At 38.6% G+C, this 25,435-nt stretch overlaps 2 protein-coding genes and 1 long non-coding RNA gene across 5 annotated transcripts in view; 1 reads left to right on the plus strand and 2 right to left on the minus strand.

Annotated features, from left to right (window-relative positions):
- The window catches only part of LOC116995786 (PARP1 binding protein), a 38,997-nt gene extending 38,760 nt beyond the window's left edge, over positions 1–237 (minus strand). The window contains exon 1 of the mRNA XM_033058749.2: positions 211–237. The gene's annotated coding sequence lies outside the window, so the exon portion shown is untranslated. The remainder of the gene's footprint in view (positions 1–210) is intronic.
- On the plus strand, positions 11–21,546 carry NUP37 (nucleoporin 37). Of its 3 annotated transcripts, none has more exons than XM_033058753.1 (10): positions 11–69; positions 1,582–1,801; positions 3,251–3,375; positions 4,356–4,428; positions 8,632–8,726; positions 16,292–16,382; positions 18,764–18,945; positions 19,853–19,903; positions 20,295–20,388; positions 21,195–21,546. In XM_033058753.1, exons 2-10 carry the CDS (start codon positions 1,646–1,648, stop codon positions 21,306–21,308), a joined length of 981 nt encoding a protein of 326 aa, XP_032914644.1. In that variant the 5' UTR covers positions 11–69; positions 1,582–1,645; the 3' UTR covers positions 21,309–21,546. The 3 variants fall into 3 exon arrangements, with proteins under 3 accessions (XP_032914644.1, XP_032914646.1, XP_032914645.1); XM_033058755.1 differs by lacking the exon at positions 11–69 and adding an exon at positions 130–199; XM_033058754.1 differs by lacking the exon at positions 11–69 and adding an exon at positions 296–380.
- On the minus strand, positions 6,057–25,421 carry LOC116995790. Its single transcript, XR_004417777.1, has 3 exons — positions 25,126–25,421; positions 10,133–12,808; positions 6,057–8,411 (listed from the first exon to the last, which is right to left on the minus strand). It is a non-coding gene; the product is annotated as an uncharacterized LOC116995790 (long non-coding RNA).
- Between the last annotated feature and the right edge of the window lie 14 nt (positions 25,422–25,435).

Consider the following 25,435-nt stretch of genomic DNA (forward strand, 5'->3'; position numbering starts at 1 on the left):
GCCGCCCGGGGGCGGGCGCTGCTGGGGAGCGGCGGGGCGGGAGCTGCGGCCGCTGCGGGAGCCGCGGAGGTGCGTGTGGAGCGGGACAGGGCCGGGCTACACCCGGCCCGTGGAACTGGGGCAGCCTGGCTGGGGAGCAGATGCTGGGAAGGGGAAAAGAGGGAGTTGGAGGGCAAAGGATGCGCATGGATGGGGGGAGGTAACGCGCACCCACGCGGCTCGGTTGTCCTAATCGCGTTTCCTTAAAGAAATGAAGGTAGTAATACTCTCGGTGTTTTCAGGCTGGTCTGGTGACCGATAATTCAGGCGGAGAAAGTTGGGGTTCAGCCTGGAGAAGTGAAGCCCGCGTGGAGAGCTCGTAGCACCTTCCAGCATCTCAGGTGGCACTACAGGGAAGTCCCTTAGTCAGGAGCTGTAGTGGTAGGACGAGAAGCAACGGGTACAGACTGAAAGAGGGGAAACTTTAGTTACATGTGAGGAAGAAATTCGTTACGGTGAGCATGGTTAGCCACTGGATCAGGTTGCTCGGGGAGGCTGTTGATGCCACAACCCTGGAAGTGTTCAAGGCCAGGCCAATGAGGCATTGACAGCCTGGTCTAGGGAGGTAACCCTGACCATGGCAGCGGGGTTTGCGACTACGTGATCGTAAAGGTCCATTCCAACTCCTTAACATTCTAAGATTCTATAATGGCTTGTGTTCGTGGAGGAAGGAAACTTTCGATAGGGTTAAAACTTGCATTTGACCTTAGGAGCAAAGCTATGCAAGTTTTATGGCTAAAGTATTTATGGTAAAGTATGGTGGTTTGTTGAATGAATTAATAAACACACAGCTACGGAGAGCCTCTCCGTGTTTGAGAGGTGCCTCTCAAACCTGACTGGCTCCAAGCAAAACATTCAGTCCTGGATGCTGAAACCTTCATATCTTTTATACACCAAAATCTGTCAAAGGTCTGAGATTTCAAGCTGGTTTTCCACGTGGTGTGTAGTTGAAGGTCTAATTCCCCAAAACGACATAAACTTATGTCAAATCTGTACTGGGACTAAAAGGAATTGATTCTGAAAGCAATTGCGTATCTTAGCCTCTTGTGCTCTAACATAGAAACCATGATAGATGATTCTCATGAAAACTGGTTGAATGCCCAACAGTATTTTCATTTTCAGTTTTGCAGCCTTGGTTAACTCGGTTTTTCATTAGACACAGTCTATAAAGAGGTAGACAAATACAGAGAATTTGAAGGTAGTGATGTATTGTTTCTTGTCATGTGGTTAAAAATGTTAAAATGCTGTGTGTGACTCTTCTGGTGTGTGCAGTTACTTGTTTTTTAATACTGGTGTTGGGTTGCCAAGGGTAGCACAAAAATCTTCAATTGTTGCTGAGGTGTGTAAGAGACAGTTTTGAATGTATGTTAGTTTAGTGAATATTTTGATTGATGAAATGAACAGGCTACATCTAATAAGCTTAAGTGCAGCTTTTGTGTTCTTGAACATGTTATAGGACATGTTTATTTGCTCTGCCACAAATACTTTACATTTTTTATTTATGCAGAAGAGTCATCTATGTTTTTTTAAATTTTTGTGTAGGAATGTAGATTTTCGTCCTGGAGAAGACATCACTTCCGTGTTACCTTGACTTAGTTCACTGAAAATGAAGCAAGACTCTACTAGAAACATTTCTTACACTGTGGATTGTGAGGATTATGTACACGTGGTAAAATTCAATCCATTTGACAGTGGAGATTCATGTTCCCTCATTGCTTATGGTGGCAACAATTATGTGGTTGTTGGGACTTGCAGATTTCAGGTTAGTCTGTGTTACCATTGTTTTCGTGAAATACACACTAATACATCTGTGCTAATTTTATGGGTATTTCTTTTTAGGGATGAATTGTAGAAATACTTACCTAGGTTTTTTTTCTCCCAATTGCTTTTACTGGATCTCCCTCATGCTGTTGGAAACAGTAAAATTTCTCACCTTGAAATTATTTGGAGTTATATTGTGAAAAATTTTAAAATGCAAAATACTAAGTAATGTATATTTTTATACTGGATAAAATGTTTTTCATTAGATGGGATTTTTTGCCTAAATTCTTGACAATCAATTGGAGACAATTGCTTGGAATTTCTAAGCTTTTTTTCCTTTATCTTGCTTCTTTATTATACAACATTATTTTTGTAATTCATCTATTATGAATAATAACATAGCTGGTACTATTATTATTATCATTATTATTCCTCATGATCTTACTGTTGGAAATTTTCTGAGGAGCACCTAGTGCTAACCACAAAAACATACTGACATTTGTGTTGCTCTCTACCTTGTTTCTGGTGTAGACCTGAAAAGGAAGTAATTAAAATTTTGACAACCATTGGCACAAGATGTATTTTTTATAATTTTCATATCCTCCCTTCCCTTCCACATGTGGAGTCAATGAGTATTTCAGAGTAGGAGAGGAAAATGTTATTCTTTGTTCCTGTTGAGAAGCATTGAAAACTGTGGGTAATTTCGTGCATCCTCAGCTGGGTTCTGCTTGGCCTCTACATTATGTAGAGTGCATACAGAGAGGTTCTTTACCTTAAAACAGAATTGTGACATAGAGAAAATTGTGTAGGAATATTCTTTGAGGTACTCCATTGGATGTTCTGAAAACTTTTCAAAGCTTTTTAGAGGTCAACTTATTGATGGAGTCCATAATGCCAACTCTTGTTTTATTTTTTCTGGTTATCTGGTGTTCTTACTGGTGGTAAGAATAAGCAAGTTTGTAATGAGTATTAGATGACAGAGAACACCTTTTTATCTCCTGCTGTTTAAAGAGCAATGCTCTGGAAGTGGCAGCTTTTTTCCATGTTGTAAAAACAACTCAGCCTAAATTATGTGCTTGGTTTTGTTCCTATTGCTTCTTCTCACTGCAGTGTATGCTGAATTGCCATGCTGTTTCAAGTGGCTTTAGTTGTATCTCTGAAGATACTACTTATAGAGAGAATGTGCTCAGCATCTTCGTAGCTCAGTTCTAATTTTTCTGCTCTTCACTGGCCTCTGGCTTGAGACTGAAATCATTTAATGTGTTTCTAAGTACTTAAATATTTCAAGTTACTGCTTTCTGTATGTTCCAAGTTTTCACTTTGAAGGTGTTTTGATCTGAAAAGATCCCAATATCTGCAATTTTGAAAGCCTTTTCATTTTGTAGCAATCTGATTTGTTCAAAGTCACCAAGACCTTGTTCTGAACCAGCTAACTGCAATATTTCTATAGGAGGAGGATGCAGAAGTGGAAGGCATGCAATATAAGACACTGAGAACATTTCACCATGGAATCAGAGTTGATGCCATAGCATGGAGTCCTGAAACTAGACTTGATGCTATACCTCCACAGATAAGGTACTTAACAGTAAACAGCTACAGTGAATCCTTGTGTCTTACCTGTTTTCCCTAAGTCCTTAGTATTGGATTGTTCAGAGTTTATGAGTGAAATCTAACTCCTTAGAAATCACCGATGAAGTCTCTGAATTTTTGTCAAACATTTTTATTCTTACAGGATATTTTTGTTCATTTGCATGTTTGTTGCCCTACTTCTTGTGCCCCTTGACTCTCACCCCAGTGAATAAGCAGTAAATAGTATTTTTTTCCTTATTCTTATGGGCCTCAGACATAGTTTCTTTCTTTGTACATCTGTGAAGAAGCATTTCTTTTAAGAGCTTAGTAAATGTGAGATCATTTGAATGGCCTCCTTTATAAAGCTATTTGTACTTATTTGCATAATATTTGTGTTGTTTCAACTATAGATACTATTAGTGAGAACCATTGAGGTGTAAATCTAGAAAATCTAGAAAGTTAGCTACTAAATGTGAATTCTGAATTAAAATGTACTCAGTAGTTTGCTTGAGTCTTCAAAATTATCATAGTTACTGCTCCATTTTTGTATAGTCTTTTGGGTTAAAGTATGTTGAATGGAAATTGGTTTATGAATTTTATATTTCAGTATTTTAAAACACTGATAATGAGGATAGTTTTCTGTGCCCTACCAAACTTCTTCCAATGAAAGTTTCAGCAGTATTTATGGGACATATTTCAGGTAATTGGTAATTGATCCAGATTTAGCTTTGTAAAATATCTTGCATTTCTTTCTGTGAATAAATATTCTTTGCACTTGTTGCACACTATTTTATGCATAAGCTCTAGTTATAATATAACTCTGCTTGTTGTCAAAGCAGAAAAGATAGATGCTTTTGCTTTTTTTTCAAAATCTGATTTTTTCTTTGCATCTCACTTTGCATTTTTAAAATGAAGGAAAACTGATAAGTCAACTATTGCAATGTTGGTTGACTGAAGGGCTTTTTTTTTTTGTCTGTTGAGTATAGGTTTTGTACTGCAGCTTCTGATAGGAAGTTACGGCTCTTTAATTCTGACTTACAGGACAAGAATGAATTTAAGGTAAGGGCAGCTAATGTGATTTTTTAAAGATTATTTAGTTTTTAGTGAAGTCTAATCTTTAGCTACTTTTGTACTCCATTTGTGATAGATCCTAGATCCTTCATCTCTAGGGATAATCATAGTATTGTAAATACCTTTCTGTCTTCCAAGTGGGAACAACTTTAATTATCACCTACATGATTTTCTAATTTCCTTCAAAATTCTTCCTTTGAAACAATGTCCCAGACCAAGTATTACTGTTAATTAGATGTTTGTGCTATCCAGTTTGAAGGTTTTTTTTGCTAAGATCTCAATCTTAGCTAACAATAAGCAAAGCTAATTAATAAAAAAAAATGGAGGAGAGTCTTCCTTGGCTTTTACTGCTTTAGAATATGATAATGCCTCTTTTGATGAGAATGCCTTAGGAGGTATAAAGAAGACAAAAATAGACTTTTATTTTTGGTGTGTTAATTTGTATTAGTAAGACAGTGAGATTTGTCACACAGAAATTACAGTAATTTCAGGACCATAAGGCACACCAGACTATAAGGCACACCCCCCAGGAGTTGGCAAAATTCGCAACTTTGTAGATCATATAAGGCGCACCCAACTATAGGGCGCACTTTTTTTTTTTTGCAGCGAGGCTCCGCCCCCAGCTCCCCCCGCGCAGTTGCTGGCCGAGGCCCCGCCTCAACCCGCCATGGGTCCCCGGGCCCGCCTGTACCCGGCGGGGCCAGGCTATGCCCACCGCTGTTCCATGCAGTGTCTCCGGGGCCGGGGCATGCCCACCGCCGCTCCGTGCAGCATCCCTGGGGCCCCACTGCTCCAGGAGTTCCCTGGCGCGCTGGGTGACCCGATGTCGGCAGGCTCGCCCTGCACCGCCGCTGCCCCGATGCCGGCGGCTCTCACCCCACCGCTTGGGGGCCGCCCTGATGCCAGCGGGCTCGCCCCGTGGAGCCACCTCCCCGATGCCGGTGGCTTTGCCCCCCTGCCCAGGCTGCGCCATCGCCCTTTCCCTCCCCCACGCGGCTGCTGCCCTAATGCCACCAGGCTCACCCTGGCCCGGCGCTGGCCTGATGCTGCCGCTGGGCGGGCTCTGCTCGGCTGGGGACTGTTGCGGGCTTGCACTCCCGGGGTGGCAAATGTCGCAACTTTGTACATCAGATAAGGTGCACCGGACTATAAGGTTCGGGGGAAAATTTTAGTCAAAAGGGTGCGCCTTATAGTCTTGAAATTACTGTAAGTAAATTGTGGATGTCACTTATATGGCCATACTGATAATAGAATGAAGACAGGGTATAAGAAGTAAAGATGGATGCTACTAAATCTTTTGAAAGAACATGGGTTTTGTGTTGCTTCATACATACACATATTTTTATTTCCTTCTTTCAGTGTTGGTCATCTTACGTGATTTTGCCTCTCAGCAGTGGGATAACTGACATAGTCAGCTTGGTGGGATTTCTGACAACAGTTCTAAAAGTTCTTTATTCTCTTTGCTTATGAGTTGATGTCTGTCATTCCATATTAAAATTATCTATTTATGTAATATCTGCCAGTTTTGTCAATTTCAGACCACAGACTTTTAGAATGTAAAGTTTCTTTAACATTAGCTAATGGATTGATAATAAGTTGAAGTAACAAAACAGTGAGATAAATTTGGTACTACAGACTCTAGCGAGTGAAATTCAACATCTAAGTTCTAATTTTTATATTTATTTTTATTTATGTTGGGTTAATAAGGCCACAAGAAGTAGTGTGGTCAGCAGGAATAAGGAAGGGTTTGTCCTTCTGTACTTGGCACCTTGAATCCTTTGTTCAGTCTTGTGCTGCTCAGGACAAGGAAGACACTGAGGTGCTGGAGCATGTCCAGAGAAGGCAGTGCAGCTAGTGAGGGGTCTGGAGCAAAAGTCCTATGAGGAGCAGCTGAGAGAACCGAGGTTGTTCAGCCTGGAGAAAGAAGACTCGGGAGGGGACAGTATTCCTCTCTACAACCACCGGAAAGAAGGCTGTAGCCAGGTGGGGGTCAGTCTCCCAGCCAACAAGAGATAGGACAAGAGGAAATGGCCTCAAGTTGTGCCAGAGGAGGTTCAGATTGGATATTTGGGAAAAATTCTTCTCTAAAAGGGTGGTCTAGCATTGGAACAGGCTGCCCAGGAAAGCAGTGTGATCACTGTGTTCAAAAACCTTATGGATGTGGTGCTTAGGGACAGACCTGGCAGTGTTAAATTAGTGTTTGGACTCAATGATCTCAGAGGATTTTCCAACCTTAACGATTCTATGATTGTTTAATGCATATACAATACAAATGTAAGTGTTGGCCTGAATTTAACAGTAAAGCTATTAGCTTTGTTTATGGCAGCTCCACCACTGAAATTAGCTGTCCAAGAACTTTATTAAGGATGTACTCTGGCTGAGGAAAAAGTAAAAATACATATTGTTACTGCATCAGGCTTGGTCTAATGTTAAAAATAATCAGAAAACAGCTGAAAATGCATATTTTTACCTATTAGTGAGGAACTCATTAACAAAAAGAAAGAATGTGATCCAGTGTGTTTATGTGAGTAAAAGTTTTCTTTGAGACTGTCTTCTGGGGTTTTTTGTTGTAGTGTGGAAAACCCTTTCTGGCAATCATCTTAATTTCTTATATCTGGACAATCATTGTACTCTAGATTTCTTGTCAATAAAAGTAACACCTGACTCTGATTTAAAGCACATGCAAAATCCCAGATGTTCACGAATTCTGGGTGAGCTATGCTGATTTGGCTTTCAGTAAAGTTTGATACAGTGGCTTCTTATTAACAGTTCACTGATACCTCAGAAAACCTATTTCATAAACCTGAGATTGAACTCAGGATGTACTCATGGAAAATTTTGATCCATTATACAGTGCATGCTTGACACATGGGATCTTCAGGAGAGGTCCAGAACATGGAAACAAAGCTGAAGGAAGTATGTGACTACATTCAGAATGTAATCTCTGAACATTTTGTCTTTTATAGTAAACAATTAGTATGTGTTGCTTCTGGAGGGATAGCCGGAGTAATCTTACTCCATTTTCCCTGTGGAAAAACTGTCTTGGTGTAATTATCAACAAGGAACTTGAAGCACACTTGAGTTTTCCATTACTTTGTCAACACGACTAATCCAAAATTTATAGGTTGGATCCAACCCAGAAAAAAAACAAAAGGTAAAATATGACTGATGGATCTTAGTGAAACCTTTTTCTTCTTTTGAGGTTTTCATTTGGAAATGAATTATGGCTTCCTTGTTCTGCTTCAAATTTTGCTTAATAAAAAGCATATTTCATCAGAACTGTAGAAGTAAAATGAGGCAGGATATTTGAATTCAAAATGCTGAAAATTGTCAAAAGACTTGGCATTCTGTCGAAATAGTTTAGCATCATCGTAGGGCCTATTAGTTCTAGGATAATCCATTAGGTTTTAATAAAATAATGACTTACTGGAAAAAATAAGTTGGCTGGTGAAAAATGTTTCTGTATTGAATTGATGAGGCATTCTTAAAACTTCTAGAGAGGGGGATTTGGTTCTTGTGTGTATGAGATTTTTTTTTTATCAGTTCTGCATTCGTTCCTCAGAATAGCTACACTTTAAGGTGGTGTGGTTTTCTTTCAGCAAACTGTGGAACTTGTTTTCATTTGACCTTGTTTTCCTCTGCAATCTCTCAGTCTCATGCTGTTATCGAGAGGATATTTTTGTCTCATTTTTATGATACCTTGCTGGGCAAAACAAAAGTAGCTGTGCCTTGAGATTTAATCAGTGGAACTGAATAGAAGAGGGTGGAACAATAACAGATACATCTACACATGGAAATTTGCCTGACTTAAAATTTTGTGAGATTTTTTTCAAAAGCACCATACATGTATTTAATGAGAAATACTGAGATCAGAGTTGCTTACCAGTAATCAGAGTTCATTAATGTGAGCATATCACGCGTTCATTGCCTGGTCATTCTTCTCTTCCTTTCTGAGATTTACTATCTTCTACCTTCAAAATTCAGTGGTTGAAAAAATTATAAAAAGCCAGTATGAATCTACACATGGATTAGATACTTTAAAGAAATCCAGTTACTGATTAAAACTTTTTTTTACCTTCTGTTAAAATGATAGTTCTAGCTTAACACACATCTTTCCAATAGCAGGTCTGTTAAGTACATTGGTGGAACAGTCAGCTCTAAGGTAAAAGTATTTCTTTTTCTGATTGGCAGGCATTTGATGGCCACTCAGATTACATTAATGATCTGGTCTTTGCTCCCAACGAAGGTCAAGAAATTGCAAGTGTAAGTGATGATCACACCTGCAGGTATGCATTTTCTTCAAAACACTATTATACTTATTCTACTTTTTCTATCTGTGAATGTTTCATATGCCCACTTAAATAAATAAGCATTTACAGTAATTTCCTGACCATAAGGCGCACCGGACTATAAGGCGCACCCCCGGCGAGTCAGCAAAATTCGCAACTTTGTAGATCATATAAGGTGCACTGGACTATAAGGCGCACTTTTTTTTTGCTGTGAGGCTCCGCCCCCAGCTCCCTCCGCGCAGTTGCTGGCCGGGGCCTCGCCTCAAGCCGGCAGCCATTGGCTCCCGGGCCCACTTGTACCCGGCAAGGGCGGTGCTGCGGGTCCCCAGGCCCTCCTGTATCTAGCGGGGCCGGGGCATGGCCACCACCCCTCCGTGCCGCCTCCACGGGGCCGGGGGGTGCCTGTGTAGGGGCCGTGCTGCCTCCACGGGGCCAGGGCGTGCCTCTGGAGGGGCAGCTCCACATCCACGGGGCCAGGGCGTGCCTCTGGAGGGGCAGCTCCACATCCACGGGGCCAGGGCGTGCCTCTGGAGGGGCAGCTCTGCCTCCACGGGGCCAGGGCGTGCCACTGGGCCGGGGCATGCCGATCCACCCCGCCTCCACCTGGCAGCCATGGCCCTGCCAGCTCCCCCCATGGCTCACAGCTCTCACTTCCAGGTAGGCAAATTTTTTGAACTTTGTCCATCAGATAAGGCGCACCGGACTATAAGGCGCACTTCCGGGTTCCGGGGAAAATTTTAGTCACAAGGGTGCGCCTTATAGTCATGAAATTGCTGTATATTTTTTATTTTTAGTGTGTTCTTCGTGGTCCTCTAACAAGACTAGTCCACTAACAAGACAAGAAGTGAATTATTCTTTTAACTCAGGTTGCAGACTGGCTTTTTTTTTGTGACTTGTGGATTATCTTTTTTCAAAGCAGTATTTTGAACCAGCTATATTCAAAATGAAGGAAACTGTTGTCTTGGATTTGCAAACACTATTTTCCCCCTTCTGGGATAGGAATAAAATGAGAATAGGAGAGAGCAGACATTCATAGCTCACCACTGAATTACACAGAACCTTTTCATGTATTCTGTCATCAAATGGGTCAAGTTTAAAACCAGCATACGTATGTGCACTTGTCCATTTACCAAAATGTATTAGCTTTATCAGAGGGTGGGATGACATAGCCTGAAGACAGTACCATCCTAATACAATGGTGACTGGCAGCTCAAAATACCATGATTACGTCTGCTTCAAACCCAGGTGTTTCGTGTATTTATAACTGGAAATAGGGAGGAAGCATGGTTTAATGCTTTGAAGCATGCTGAATCAAGGTTTTTGATACAGGAATTTGTCCTTGTCAAAAGGTCACCCATCTACTTTTAGTAGTGTGCATGAATCTGTTGAGCTGCTCTTCTTACCTTTCTAGTGCAGTTGGAGAGATCAGGAGGGCAGCTATGCAGGGTTTTCAGGTCATTGCAGTAGAGCAGCAAGAGAGCTGGAAAAGCATAATGTTTGACTTTCTTTACTCTGATGAGTGGGCAGTTTTTCCATAGATGTCTAGTCAGTATTTCCAACAAAGTCATTAGGAATAAATAGTAGAAATGTATGACTTACCTGTATCTTCTGATTTTTTTTCCTATCCATTATTTCATTGTTAAATCTAAACTCATATTTGGCTTATTCATCAAAAAACTGTTTGACTCTGTGGCCTTTTCCTGTTTATTTTATGAAATGCTCAGCTTTCCTGGGATGAAAGAAAACAGTTTTAAAACCAGTTGTCTAATTGATACTAATTTTAAAGGAAATAAAATTTATGTAATTAATATATACTAACAAGATTTCAGCTTGGTAACTGTGAAGGACATTTTATGCCACAAACCATAAAGTCTTTGGTTAAAAGCCATGGGAAATAAGTAGGATTTTTTTTGGCTACTTGAGTTCTTATTTTTTCCATTCATGCATGTGGGGCATGAAGACTTTTTCTATTGAATTTAAAGGTTACACTTTCAAAACTAATGGAAAATGCATTCCTTGGGACTTACCAAAATCATTCTTTACTTACTCTGTAATTTGCTTCAGTAGTAATGTAAGAAGAGGAATAATTCTTCTGTCTGTACTGAATTTCTATCCTGAAATTGTTCTTAGGATACAAAATCTGCTAATGCCTGTGGAATAAAGTTCTAGAACAGTCAGTACAAGTCCTGAGTTCCACTTTTAAGTCTTAATAAAGTTTTAAAATAGCTTTTCAGTATGTACTGAATATATACAAGCATGATTAGGTTTTCCCTGGTTTTTACTCAAGAGAAAGCGTAGGTTAAAGTTCATCAGAGACCTCTAAGGAAGTGAGACTAAATAGTCTTGCCACGAGCTGCTGCAACCGTGACATCTCAGAGTGGGGTTCAGTCATTTTGGTTAGAGGACAGACTGTAAGTTGGATACTGGTTATATCCAATGTTCTTACCTATAAATTGCTGCTATGTCACTCAGGAAATGTTATTTCTTGTATGTGGTCTTTATTTGCCTTGATCGCATAACTATTTACCTTTTTGCAGCTGTGAAGTAGAACTGGACTAAAATGCTCTTGCATAAAAATAATTGCAGGGGTCATCTGTGTTACAATAGCTTTAAGGAATATTTCATTTAATTCCTTGAAATAGTAAGTCATTATACACTCTTTGAACATTTGCATTAAGTGTAGGAATATGTGTGTTCCACTTTGTTAATGAGATCTGTATGACTCCCTGTGCACCAATCTTCAAAACAAAAAATTACTACTGGCTTTTTCATTATGATTTGGAAACACGGTTTAGGAGTCTGCACAGATTCAGATGTACAAATCATTTTGTTCTGATACTTAATAAAGCCAAAAAATTGTGAGAAATGTTTGGAAAACACCATGAGTTCAACTGACCCCCTCCGCTGTTGATGGTTATAGACACTATCTAATGTTTGTGGGATAACTTAATACAAAAAACCATCCTGTCAAGAGTCGCTAATCTCATATCCATGCTAAAAAGGAACCTCTTGACTGTCAGAAGTTTAATTCTGATTGATAATCACCTCATACTCCCTCCTCTATGGAACTGAAAGGATAGTGACAGTGTCAGACCGTTTGAGTCCTTTCGGAGTTCTGTTCATTTCCTTAGGCCATGGCTCACATCACTTCATAGAGGACTTTGTGAATTTATCAGTCACCGAAGTTCATCTTCCTATGTTGCACGTAAAATAAATGCCAGTCCATGAGAAGGTTAGTTTTGCTCCCTAAACAGGGATTAGGGGGAAAGGTTTGATATCACTGATAGCTAAAATTAACTAGAGTCTTGGAATATAATCTAGTGTTTCATCTGGTTTTAGGGGGATTTATCTGTAGTGGTTTTTAACATGGTACTCTCATGCTCTAGTTACTTTGTGTATATTCTTCAGACAATATGAAGGAAAGCTAGTGGTTAACTCCTGTTTATTTTTTTTGTTCTTGTTTTCTTTAATTTGCCAGCACACATTGCACTTGAATCTTACCTTGTTTATTCAATAAATATTTCAATCTTCGGCTGGTCATTATCACTTATTTCTGCCTCCAAAACCATATTCTATTTGCATCTTCCAATTCCTAGTACAGTCAGGTATGGCTTCCTGTCAAAATTTTTATAAAGGTTGTCTTATTTCATGTTGTTCTTTGTTCATCTGTTTGTGTGATTGGATTTTCCAGTGTCCCTTCATATAAGAAATGTCATACCAAAATATTTGGTTTTTTTCTGAGGTACGCTGGTTACATTTTATTGAGCTAGTTGTGCACTATAATTTATGAAAATAAAGATGTCTTGAATTTTTTTCAGAGTCCAGTCTTTGAATTTGCACACTTTTTGTATCCAACCCTGTACAGTCCCCCACATAGAGTCTTAGAAAATTTTACTACACTGTACAGCCACAATGCACTTTCATGTTCCTTTTCTGAAATCTTTTCCTCACTCCTTGTGCTCTGTGAGGAACAACTTCACTCTGCCTTTGTGTCATCTCAGGAACAGGAATCTTGCCCTCCTCCATTGTCTTCTAGGCTTTTCAAGAGTGACAGGATTTTCCTTGCACATGGAATATGTCTGATGGACATGTAAAGAAATGTATTAAAGTTAGATATTAAAAAAACCCTAACAAAACCATGTAGGACAGGAGTAATCTTTGAGAAATGGATCAAGTATAGCTGATCATGCTTTGTGGTTGTGAATCAGATGTCAAGATTTCTTCTAGCCACTACCCACTCACTAAAATTGTTAGAAACCTTTTGTTGGAAGAATTTTCATTTTACTTCCATCTTCTGGGGATTTGAGAAATGCCTGAAGATTGCAATCTGTTTAGTTCTTTTAATATTGCAAATGATGATTTTTGGTCCAGTTAGCAGTTGGTTCTGCTAGTTAGAATTGCTCAAAATTCAGAAAATCAGAAGATAAAATAAGGATCATGTCCATTGCCACAGGTTTTCAGAGTTCTAATGAGGTACTTTTCCAGCTGTAATAAAAGTCCACTGTATGATGAAATTGCTGCACATATGCATCCATATTCATGCATGCGAGATACAATATAGGTGATACAATGGAATTTGAATATCTTCAAGCTATAACTGCAATTTTCATTTGTTAGTTACAGGATTTGAGTGACAAGCGAAAGGTGATAGTTTCTCAAGAATTTTCTTTAACAGCATTTTCAACTATCTGTATTTGAGTTGGTTTAAGTTTTCTGAGTACTGCAGTAAATAATTTCTCAGTTTTAGTTAGTTAAAAAATAATTATTTTACTGAGAAGATTGCATGTTATTTTTGAGACTATACATTAATCAAACCTGGGCACTTACTTCAGCTGTGTTTATTCAAACTTTTCTCCAATGAATTTTTTGTGGATTTTTTTTAAATATCAGAAAAAAATACCACAAGCTCAGTGACAACTCTGTACCACAGTGGTTGGCTGGAAGAAAAAGAGAAGTAAGAGAGTGGCACATGGCAAGGTTAAAAAAGATGAGGCTATTTGGAGAAAAATAGACAGTATTATACTTTGTTATAAAATCATGGGAGTATTAATAAGGTTTCAAGAGCTTTGAATGGAAAATCCTGTCTTTTCAGATTTATTTATGTGATAGGAATGTGGACAAAATGGGGGGCAGCATCTGTAGTTGATTTGGTTATGATTACTGAGTACAGTAATTTCACGACCATAAGGTGACCGGACTATAAGGCGCACCCCCCGGGAGTCAGCAAAATTCGCAACTTTGTAGATCATATAAGGCGCACTGGACTATAAGGCGCACTTTTTTTTTGCAGCGAGGCTCCGCCCCCAGCTCCACCCACACGGTTGCTGGACGAGGCCCCGCCTCAACCCGGCAGCCATGGGCCCCCGGACCCGACAGGGGCTGTGCCACGGGCCCCCAGCCCCGCCTCCACCTGGCAGGGGCAGTGCCGCGGGCCCCCGGGCCCACCTCCACCCGGCTGCCGTGGCACTGCCGGCTCCCCCCATTGCGGCTCACACTTCCGGGGTGGCAAATTTCGCAATTTTGTCCATCATATAAGGCGGACCGGACTATAAGGCGCACTTCCGGGTTCGGGGGAAAATGTTAGTCAAAAGGGTGCACCTTATAGTCATGAAATTACTGTAATTTAGGAATTGAAAAGGAGTTTGGCTAAATTTTGGGTGTTTGCACATTTTTTACTTGGGTTTTTCACAAAGAAATATTGAAAACGCATATGTAATTCTATAGACTTGATGCATTCAGACAAGGATCTATCTTGATATGTATGGCTTGGTTTGTGTTTTTGGGGTTTTGGGGATTTTTTTCCCCAAAACTAAATTATATCATCTTTGGTATCAATGAAGAAAATATAAAAGAGGCTTTTATCGCTTCTCCTCCCCATACTGTTTGTTACTAATAGTCCTGCTATTCTTGCAAAGTAAAAATTCGGTAACTTTATAAATAACAAAGTTATGGAGGTAAAAATCATAAATTTCTGTCTCAACACCTAATAACATCACTCACTTCAGGAAAGGAAACATAATGGCATATTCCTTTTGCCAAAATGATTCACCATCTTCTGTTCTATCATAATTTTCTCCCTGCACAGTAAATACACATGGGAAGTGTTGATTTGACTTGGACAAATCTACAAGGCAAAATTTTTGGCAGTAGAAGAAAGTATTGTATGTTTCTAAATTACCTAATCAAGTAGATATTCATTTTTTAAACACTTGTCAGGTTTTTGTTTTGACTTTTTTTAGTAAGGACACTGATTCTTCAAGATTAGAGACCCTGTGTTTTCTACAGGGAGAACAAATATTTGATCTATTGTGGTTTGGCATAAGAAAACAACATTGTTCATTAAATATATTTACTTTATTCCCATATATTTTGTCTAGACTTATGATGTATTAGTTAAGAGGTTTTTTTAAATCTCTTAAATATAAGGCTCTAAGCACCCTGGTGAGATATAAACTGAAAAAGTCTGGAGGAAGTCAGCAAAAATCCTCTAGAATAAACAATAATAGTACATAGCCACTCATCTAGCTCAAAAGACTGGGCACTAAAACACTACTTTAAAAACTGGCTGTTTCTCAAGCAGAGAGGAAGGATATATGTGTATGTTTCAGTATCCAAATGTATGTAAAGAATATGTAGCTTTGTGGTTCAGACTGATGTTCACAACTGTGATGTCTTTGTCCTATAACTGAACTATCGATTTTGTAGGAAAAGAGGGAGATGAGCAGTGGCTGTGAGGTAAAATAGGCTCACTTTTGGTTTTGTAGCATTTTAGGAACAAAGTAGTTCCATGGCTCATTACCACTCATGTTGAACACATCCAAAAAAAACTCACCCATCACCTGACCTAGTTTTGGTGTTTCAGCATACACTTTCCTATTTGTAGGTCCATATTGACCAAATGCTGTTGATAATTTAAAATTTTTATAGCTGCCAGATATGTACTGTAGATGTTTCTAAAGGCAAAGGTTAAACTGGCACATGTGATTTATCTGTTGAAAGCTCTCCAAGACCCTTTGTTGTGTTAGCTCTGCCATAGATCCTTCTGTTTGCTTTAGCTTCCTTTTTTGGTTTCTTATATTCCATTACTCAATCTTGTCTCACCAGGAAACACTGGAAACTCTTAAATTAGGCAACCAAAATATTTTAATAAAGGGTCTTGTCCTTTTCATGGCAACATGGATGATTTGTTTGGTACCTCACTTTAGGTTGCTTGTATCAACTGGACTTTCCTGCTTTGTACTGCCTCACTCCTGTTTATGGTATAATACAAAGGCTGTAGTGTTGACTTTTGAAAAAATCAGAACATCTCACTGAGATTTCATGTCTAGATAACTAAAGTGTCAAATTATTTGAATAATTAAATAGAGGCTCTGCCTAGGTCACCAATCTTAAAATACCTGCAGCACTGGCCACTTTCACTGACCTTCAAATGATACAGCATGAACACCATTTCATTTGCTACTTTCTTTGTGAACATATTGAGACACTGAAAGTTAATGTATTTGCAGTCAAATGGCAATAGTTTAGTACTTTAATTTTTTTTTTCTTTCCTTTCTCCCCAGGGTCTGGGATTTGGAAGGAAATGAGAAAGCCCATTTTGTTTTACGTTCTCCTGGAATGAGTGTTTGCTGGCATCCTGACGAGGCTTTTAAGGTTGTGGTTTTCAGCTTTTTGCCCTTATCACCTTTAAAATAATGGGAGGGGGGACACACCTAAAGTATGAATCTTAGATGCTGTAGTCACACTGAAGTTTGGGAACCTAGTTTACACTGTAACTGGATATTAGTTGAATCTGCTAATGTGAAGTGACCGTAAATGAATTCTCATTACCATTCTTGTCATTTTACCCTCAGTCCGTTACTCCTCCCATCAGAAATATTCCTTCTTGATTATGTACATCAGTTGTTGATAACTATTCTGCTGATTGCATATTAACTGACAGTTACCAAAGAAGAGCTCAAGTTTTTCTGAGATGTGGTAACACGGTTCACCAATAATACAGACTCTTTATAGAACTTGCCAAGCTTTGAAAAGTATCTGCTTGAAGTTAACAAGGGACTTTTTTGTTGCTGTTGTTCTTGCTTGAAGTGTATGAAATATGTTCTGAAAAATCAAATCAATAGACAGTTTTAAACTTATCTCGTTTTTGTACTGGGGAGGATTAATCAGCTGGTATATACCCAAATATCCAGCTTCATTAATGGTCCTAGTCCTTGCAGTCTTGGATTTATTATTCCTATTGTGCCTATCAATAATTGCCTTAAGCAGCAGTTGTTCAGGTTGTTCAGGTTACCAGAAAAACACATACTAAAAACAGAGAAAAGCAGTCAAGTAAGATATCAAAATATTTACACAGCAATAGGAAAGAAGGATCTCTAATCTCTTCACACTTTCTACCAATATCAATATCCGTCCTTACTAAGAAAGGAAACTGTTAACTAGAAAAACTGTTGATTCAGGTGGCATCAGAATTTAATGGGTAAGCTGCTGATTGCTACTGGGCAACTTTGTTAGCTCAACAAAATTAATAGATTTTTTCAAAAATATTGCAATAGTATGCCAGTCTTAGTTATTATTAGCATGTCTTTTTTTTATCATTATCCAAGACAGGCACCAGATATTTTGTTGGGTTTTTTGATTCTTTTTTAAAGAAAAGCCCATTCCGAAAGCTCATAAAACTTGATAGACTTACTTCTTGCTGAAAAGCTTATTGCAGGTCAAAATGCTTACTGCACCATGACCTTTAGTTTGCAGGAAAGCATAATTTTGGTGACAGTTCTGTTTTTCCAAACAAACTGGTATTACTGGAGTATTTTTTATGCTTCTTTGACTTTCTTAATTACTGCTTATGACTATCGGAAAACCATTTCTCCTCATGAAGAAAAATCTAATTTCATCATCTGGGCATTGGAACAGGTTGTCCAAAGAAGTTGTGAAGGCTCACTCTTTGAGGGGTTCAAGACCAGGTTGGATGGAACCCTGAGCAATCTGGCCTAATGGAGGCTGTCCCTGCCCATGGCAGAGGATTGGAACTAGAGGATTTTTAAGTTCCCTTCCAACCCAGTCCTTCTATGATTCTATAATTTAATCAGGAAGCTCTTTCTACAATACTTAAACAACTGCTTGAGTGTATTACTGTAACGGAAAAGGTTTAGATAAAATCTGTTGCAAACTGTTACAGAATGAAGTAAGAGATGTTATATAAAATCAGTAAGAGTAATTCTACAGATTCCACAGTCACACTAATTAATACTTTGCTTAGAATGACAGGTTGGAATCATTTCAGTTGGAAAAGACCTTTAAGATCCTCAAGTCCAATCTTTAAATGAACACCATCGTATAAACTAAACCATAGGACTAAGTGCCATGTACAGTCATTTCTTGAACATCTCCAGGGATGGTGACTCCACCATTTCCCTGGGCAGCCCAGTTCCAGTGACTGACAACTCTTTCTTTTTTACAGAACTGTGTCAGTCCTTTGTACTCAGAACAGAAGACGTTAAATGTTAAAATAATAATTTTTTGCTGTATAAAAGTACATTGCTTTGGTGGTTGTGAAGTGATGTTTCTAATCACCAAAATTATACATATAGATATGTACAGATACATAAAAATAAAATAATGTAATCATTGTGTAAAACAGTGTAACAGTGCTGTATAGATTAAAGTGGTATAGTATACTGTATAGTATAGATTAAAGTGTTTTTTATTTATTGGTTAAAGAGTGTCCAGGATAAAGTTTTTTGGTATGAAGTGGAAAACTGTACTTCATTTAGTATTAATTTAGTGAGGCTGTGGGGGTCATGTGCCCGGGGGATAGGGCCATGTGACGCCGTGGGGGGCACGTGGAAAACATACAACTATTGAACAGCAGTTTCAGTATGTGCAATCAGATTTTAAGAGTATGCTGATCTATATCTAGAAAATATTTGCATGATACGTACCTAAGACTTCAGGGAAACCTTGCTTGCATTTCAAAATTTAATTTCCATTACATGGTGAGTTTACCACTTTCTATCAATTTCTTTTAACAGTTGATGGTGGCAGAGAAGAATGGGACAATACGATTCTATGATCTGATTACACAGCAGGCCATTCTCTCCCTAGAGTGTGACCAAATACCACTGATGTCAGCAGACTGGTGTATAAAAAATACTCTTAAAATTGGAGCAGTTGCTGGAAATGATTGGCTGATCTGGGATATCACTCGCTCCAGGTACTTTTATACCCATGGGATAGGTTTCTTTATTCTCTTCCTAATCACTGCATGAGGAAATGTAGGTACTTGGCTAATAGAGCATGGCAGTCACAGAACCACAAATGGGTCAGGGTGGAAGGAACCACAGTGTATTAGCTGGTCCAACCTCCCTGCTCAAGAAGGGTCATCCTAGGCACAGGATTGTGAATATCCAGTACAGAGGACTCCACACCCTCTCTGGGCAACCTGTTCCAGTGCCTGGTCACTTGCAGAGTAATTTCTTCCTTGTGTTCAGGTGGAACTTCCAGTGCATCAGTTTGTGCCCATTGCCTCCTATCCTATTGCTTGCAGCATGGAGCAGAGCCCGGCTCCATCCCCTTGACACCGCTCTTCAGATACTGATGGGCATTGATGAGGTCCCCTCTCAGTCATCTCTTCTCGAGGCTGAACAGGGCCAGCTCCTCCAGCCTTTCCTTGTAAGAGATGCTCCAGCCCCTTACATATCTTTGTAGGCCCCATGCATAAGCTAATAAATGAACAATTATCAGCAATTACGATATTGATACAGACCATTCTGGGGTATTCTTTGTTTCATCTTTAGCAATATTTTCTGTTAAAAATATAACATTTGTCTGCCTTTTTGTCCATTTGAGATAGCATCTCACTACTGTTTACCTCTCACTGTATGTGTTTGTTAAAATTTCATTCCAAGTCATAAATAGATTACTATTGATCCATAATAAACTGGACAGCTACTTCAGTTTTCCTACTCCAAATGGAGATTAAAGCTGCAGAAATGCTCTGGTTTTCCCTCAGCAGCTTCATGGAAAGTAGAAAATGTTTCCCCTTTACTGTTCTTCTGGTACTTATAGTATGAGATGTAGTTGTTTGCAGAACAGTATCTTACTCTGAATGTCTGTTTTAGTTATCCACAGGATAAGAGACCTGTCCATGTTGATCGAGCCAGATTATTCAGGTATAAATGTTGTCTCTATTTTGTGGGGTTTATCTATATAAATCTATGTCTAAGAAAACAGTTGTGAGTTGAGTAACCTGGCTATGTCTTACTTAAGTCATTTTTAGGGGGACTGGGCCTATAAGCTTTGTGAAATATGTGAATGACCCACATTTAGTATATACATGTAGCATTCATGTGATACTTTTTTTTTTTTGTTTTACAACACTATGCATATGGGGCTGTGGGTGGAGAATCACTTACAAGCTAATTCACTAAACCTGTTTCCCTGCTGTTAGTAGAATATGTGACAAGGGAGAGAACTCCACTTTGTGTGCACTTCTGCTGGTATGACAGGGGTATTTGGAAAGTCCATTCATTTTATTCATGGGTAAATTAATCTTTTCCATAGGTGGTCCCGAGTGAATGAAAATCTGTTTGCAACCACTGGATATCCCGGAAAGACAACTACTCAATTGCTGGTTCATCATTTAGGACATCCCCAGGTAAATTTTTGACTGGAGTTACATCTGTGCTCCTCAGGTCAGACTCATGTTAATTAAAAGCTATAATTAAAAACTAGCCCAAACCATCCAGAACTGCTGCTTGTTGTACCTTTTTTATTTTATTTTGGTTTGTGGCATTCATGTTAAGGAAAAAAAAATGCTGCACACTTAAACTGCTATTTTAAAAGCTGCTTGATATATATGTTTTAGTTTGCTTTGCCATATCAGTTCTAAGGGGAAGAAAAACACCTTTAACCTGATATTTAATAAATTTGGCAATATTTCTAGTTCTAAGGAGGCTAAAAACACCTAGTGGCGTATTTTTCTGGTTTTAACTAATTATATTTTAAATAATTAAGGAAAATGCAAAGCATCGGAAATACTTTGGTTTTGCTGGAGTCAGTATATATTTGTAATGCTTACAGTAAAAACATTACCTCCAAACATACTAGTTATGAGTACATTGAAATAACTAGAAGCAAGTTCATTTAAAAAGGCTTCTAAATTTGAGATCATGCCTTTATAATAATAGTGTTTATACATGTATGCATGCTATAATGTAAAGAGTTTATTTGTTATTATGGAGTATTTTGTTGCACGTTACTTAAATGTATTAAGTAGCTACTGGAACTATGTAGCTGAGAATCACATTTTTCAGTAGAATTTCTGTGCTATTTTAACTATATTTATTAAGGAGTATTTAATCTGTGGTGTTTACTTGTCCATGCAACTTGGTATCTGCAGTACAGAAATAATTTACAAGGGAAGTTTATTGATATTTTTCTTTATCTCTTTGTTTTTTAAAGCCCATTCTTACTGGAACTGCAGCTGTAGGATCTGGTTTGACATGGCACAGAACGCTTCCATTATGTGCAGTAGGAGGAGACCATAAAATTTTCTTTTGGGTTACTGAAATGTAAAATAAGCATTTGCCTTCAATATGAAACTTGACAGCATAATGCCTTTTTTCTAGTAAAATTAAGAAACTTACTCTTTGTAATGGTTTTCACTTGGACACCAGAAGAAAACAGCAAGCAATATATAAATCATTTGTGTTTGATTTTTAGCTTGCAAGTACAAGAGCTTTTGTAAAATTGGTTGTCATACATCTGGATCTTAGTCATTTCTATTAAAATAAAATGTACTTTTTAAACATGGTATTTGGTGTGAAAATAATTTTAGGGGGTTTTTAAAGAGATTTTGTGTCCCAGCATCTCAGTCTGACAGTCTCACTCAGTTAACACAGCTAATATCTGAAAATGTGCAGAGTACCTACAGAAAGAGCACCTCTATTAACTTTCCCAACCATGTGTATCTTGTAAGAAAAAAAAAAGGCAGTAGTGTACTGTCATAAAATGTTGTTCCTGGATGTTTTTGAATAAAGTAGTTACCACTACTAGTGAAGAAGCTAATGGTAAAATAAATCAGAATGATAATTTGAAGCAGTTTTATTTCTTTAAAGATGACAGAGGGATTTACTTCAAGCCCATCAAACAGCATAGTGAGGTTTTTTTGTGCTTACAGCCTTTTACATCCAGTCTTTACAGGAAAATCAAAGGCATTCTACTTTCTAGAAACATACTTCTATCCTTCCCATACAAGACCCAGAACTGAGGTAAAGGAAGAAGACAGAGATAGCATCTGTCTTAAGTATCTCTTTTGCAGGCTTTTCCAATGTCAGGATGTTTCAGCTAGTGTAACAGCTCCTTATGAGCTTTAGTTAGATTTTTAAATATTCATTTGTTTGTTCCTATTTATGTGGGACCCATAAAATCAGTTCAGAAGTAGGACATCAATAAGCGAGATTACCTTTTGGAACCTAAGACCATATTATATTTCTCATAATCCTTTATCCTTGAGAACTTTTGCTCTCCAGCTGCCACCAAAATTTAGGTAAAGTTAACATAAAGTTCCTTTTAAGTTCCAGTGGACTGATGTGTGCCTAAACTGTAAAATAAGCAGATGTTTCAAGGTAACAGCGCACTGTTTATCTTGTATCCATTGTCTGACCAAAGATAGCCTTAAGGGAAGGTTTAATTCACTTGTAGCTAAAAATCACGGGTCTGGGAGGAAGGATTGGACTAAGGCACTGTTATCCTTTTGGTGTGTTGTGAAACTGAAACAGACGTGGGTTTTTCTGTCCTCAGAGCCTATGCAGAATGTATCCACTGTACTCAGGACCCATACAAACAAGGGCAGTTTGCACCAGGTATGTGCAAGTGCACTCTTAAGTGAGACTTTTTTGGTTTAGAATTGCTTAAGACCCAAGAGGGCAAAGGACAGAAATTCTTTAGTTCTGTAGTTAATTCAGAAACCAGGATGTTTGCTTTTCATACTCTGTTTTTAAGGACTACTTAAAACTGTTTACCCAGGAATGATCTTGCTAAATTCAAGGCTCTTCATTTTATACTGGAAAAAATAATATGGATATTTTAAATAATTAAATAAATAAGAGCTACTAATGTTTTTAGCATGTTCTCCATGGTCTTTTGTACAGAACAAAATACTTAGTTAATCCTGTCATGTTGCCTTAGCACAGTACTTGGGAAACAAACTTGACAAATCATTTTTAGAGAACTGCAAAACTGCAAACCATTTATCATTTAGTTTTCTTTTTCTTTTTTTTTTAGAAACCTACATAATACCTAACATTTGTATTTCTCAGTCTGTTTAACTGGGAAGGTAAATGATAATTCTCTGAACTGTTTGCAAGATTTGTACAAATTCTGGCACACTGAGATCATTGAGATTGGGGGGAACATAAATCAAGCAAATGTTAATCTACACAGATCTTTTCAGCTGTTCATTGGGCCACCTTATTAAAACAACTATTGCCCCTTGTGGAGGATCAGGTGACACCGTGTCTGAAAATTTTTTTGGATCAGCTTTTTGTTTCTGTTTAACTTGTCTCAGTCCTATACCTATTTGAGTTCTGGGCTGATTCTAACCTGAATGTGGTCTCCTGGGACCTATAACAGTGTATAAGCACACAAGATGCGTATGAACATTGTAAGCTACAGTAGCACTTGCCGTTTTTCATAGCTTGTGCAGTTTTGTTTTGCAGTTGACCCAAGGCTCTGATTATGTGCAATATATGAGGCAGATCAGTTTCAATTCTTTGAAAGTTATGTTCTTGCTTTTACTTTTCTCTGTACCCTAATCACAAGTCAGGTATTTTTTACTGATGACGAATATAGAGCTCTGATCAGTTTTGTATATGTGGATTTTCCACGCCAAGTTAGCCTCAGCACCCAGAAGGTTGACATCTTCAAAATACTGATGCTCAACCAAACTCAGTCACTCTCAATCACTCTTAAATCTCTTTTCCTTCACTGGAAAGTGGAGCTTTAAATGCCAGCATATATATGTACACATGCATAGGGTATAAACTGCCAGCAGTTACATACTGTACAGTACTTATTCCTCAGTCTGACAATTATCATCCAGCATGGGCGCTGGTAAAAAATACATTTTCAAATCATACACACTATAAATCTGGATGTTATCACTCAATTATTTTTTATAAATCTTCTTGGGAGTTGAGTCATTTATATTTACAGCTGAACAAGTTAGTTAAAAATTTTTTAAGAGGTTTTGTAAAATTTGGGTCATTTTCCTCCACTCTCTGTTTTTCACTTTTCATACCCTGCATTTCCTAACTCCAGCTGGGAGGGAAAAACTGCTGTGTTGCACTTTTCTACACAGTATATTTGGGCAAATTAAAAGCAGGAAGTACCAGAAAGTTCACAGAAGAGCATATTCTTGGAAAATTTCTTACCCAGCTTTACAGACCAAGACATTCAGATAAGATCTGACTATGCATTTACATTAATTTTCAGTGCCACTGCCTGGAAAAATTGTTATAGACACTTTATGATACATGAGATCAATTCCTCTCGAATACAATGTAGGTGGAATTTTAAGGTAATTACGGTGGAAAAAATAACTCAAAGAAGTTAAACAAACAGCTCCATTGCCCAACACAAATTTGCACAACTCCTGTCAGCTAGGAATTGAAAGCTAAACCCCACTGAATTTTGTAGGTTAGCCTGCTGCTCTTCCTTTGGGAGAGGTGAGAAATTGAGCCAACAACACGCCAGCGCTCCAAAGCAGAGTATGAATCACAGGTTGTTCAGTAATTCAATTAGTATGGACAAAAACTTTGCTATAATATCTTAGTAAGAGAGTAATAATATTGTGCATATGACAGCAGGTTAGTAATAAATATACTGCAAAAGTAATAAAGTAAAAAAAAGCTGCTTCAGTAAATAAATGAGAATTTTATGGCAACTTGAGTAACAGAACTAACTACTCTTGTGTATAGCCAGCCACCACTGATTCTGTATATGGACTTTTAGAATGCTTTAGCAAACTGTAATGATTTGGAAGTAAACTGAGAATTTTGGTAAATTTTAAACCCAAATTAGCATAGCACATTTGGGGTCTAATCTTTGAAGTATTACAGTAATTACTGTGTCTTTATTCATCTCATCACAAGGTAAGTTTCCACCCGACAGCCTCAGACTAAGATGGTTCCTTAACTGCCCTGAATTTAGGAGGGTTTATTAAACGCAGCAGTATTTAGATGTAACTATGGAGAATTTCCACTAAATACGGAAATCCACTACAATCTATTTGGATTTACTACGTAAACAAGGAGTCCCGATCACCCCAAATTTGTCTTTTTCAGAAGAACCCAGGGTCATTCAGTGCTCCTTATTTGCACTCCCTACTCACGTCCAAAGTGTGGCACTTCCCCACTCAAATCATGCGTATGAGCACAGGAACAGTTCCTTCAGTGGCTCTTCTCACTATTCCCTTGCTGTTTGACCTCAGGATAGGACACTTCCCGAACACCGCTATGCAGGGCCACGTCCCGAGGCCTGTGCAGCGCTGGGTGTCAGGGTCACCCCCACGGCATGGCCGGGCCCTTCGACGGCTGTCAGCACTTGCATGGCAAAGCGGGTGCCAAAGCAGGCACCCCAGGAGCTCGGGGTTTATGCCCGGGGTTCATCCCGGGGTTTATCCCGGGGGCACAAGGCCCAGG

The sequence above is a fragment of the Catharus ustulatus genome, chromosome 4 (assembly GCF_009819885.2).
Source record: "Catharus ustulatus isolate bCatUst1 chromosome 4, bCatUst1.pri.v2, whole genome shotgun sequence".
Taxonomy (NCBI): Eukaryota; Metazoa; Chordata; class Aves; order Passeriformes; family Turdidae; genus Catharus; species Catharus ustulatus.

Bases quoted from the DNA above. Each gene is read 5' to 3' on its own strand.
- NUP37 (XM_033058753.1), top strand. From the start codon at position 1,646: ATGAAGCAAGACTCTACTAGAAACATTTCTTACACTGTGGATTGTGAG. The intron at 4,429-8,631 runs GTAAGGGCAGCT...TCTGATTGGCAG, and splicing joins AGGACAAGAATGAATTTAAG to GCATTTGATGGCCACTCAGA. The intron at 18,946-19,852 runs GTACTTTTATAC...TGTCTGTTTTAG, and splicing joins TGGGATATCACTCGCTCCAG to TTATCCACAGGATAAGAGAC.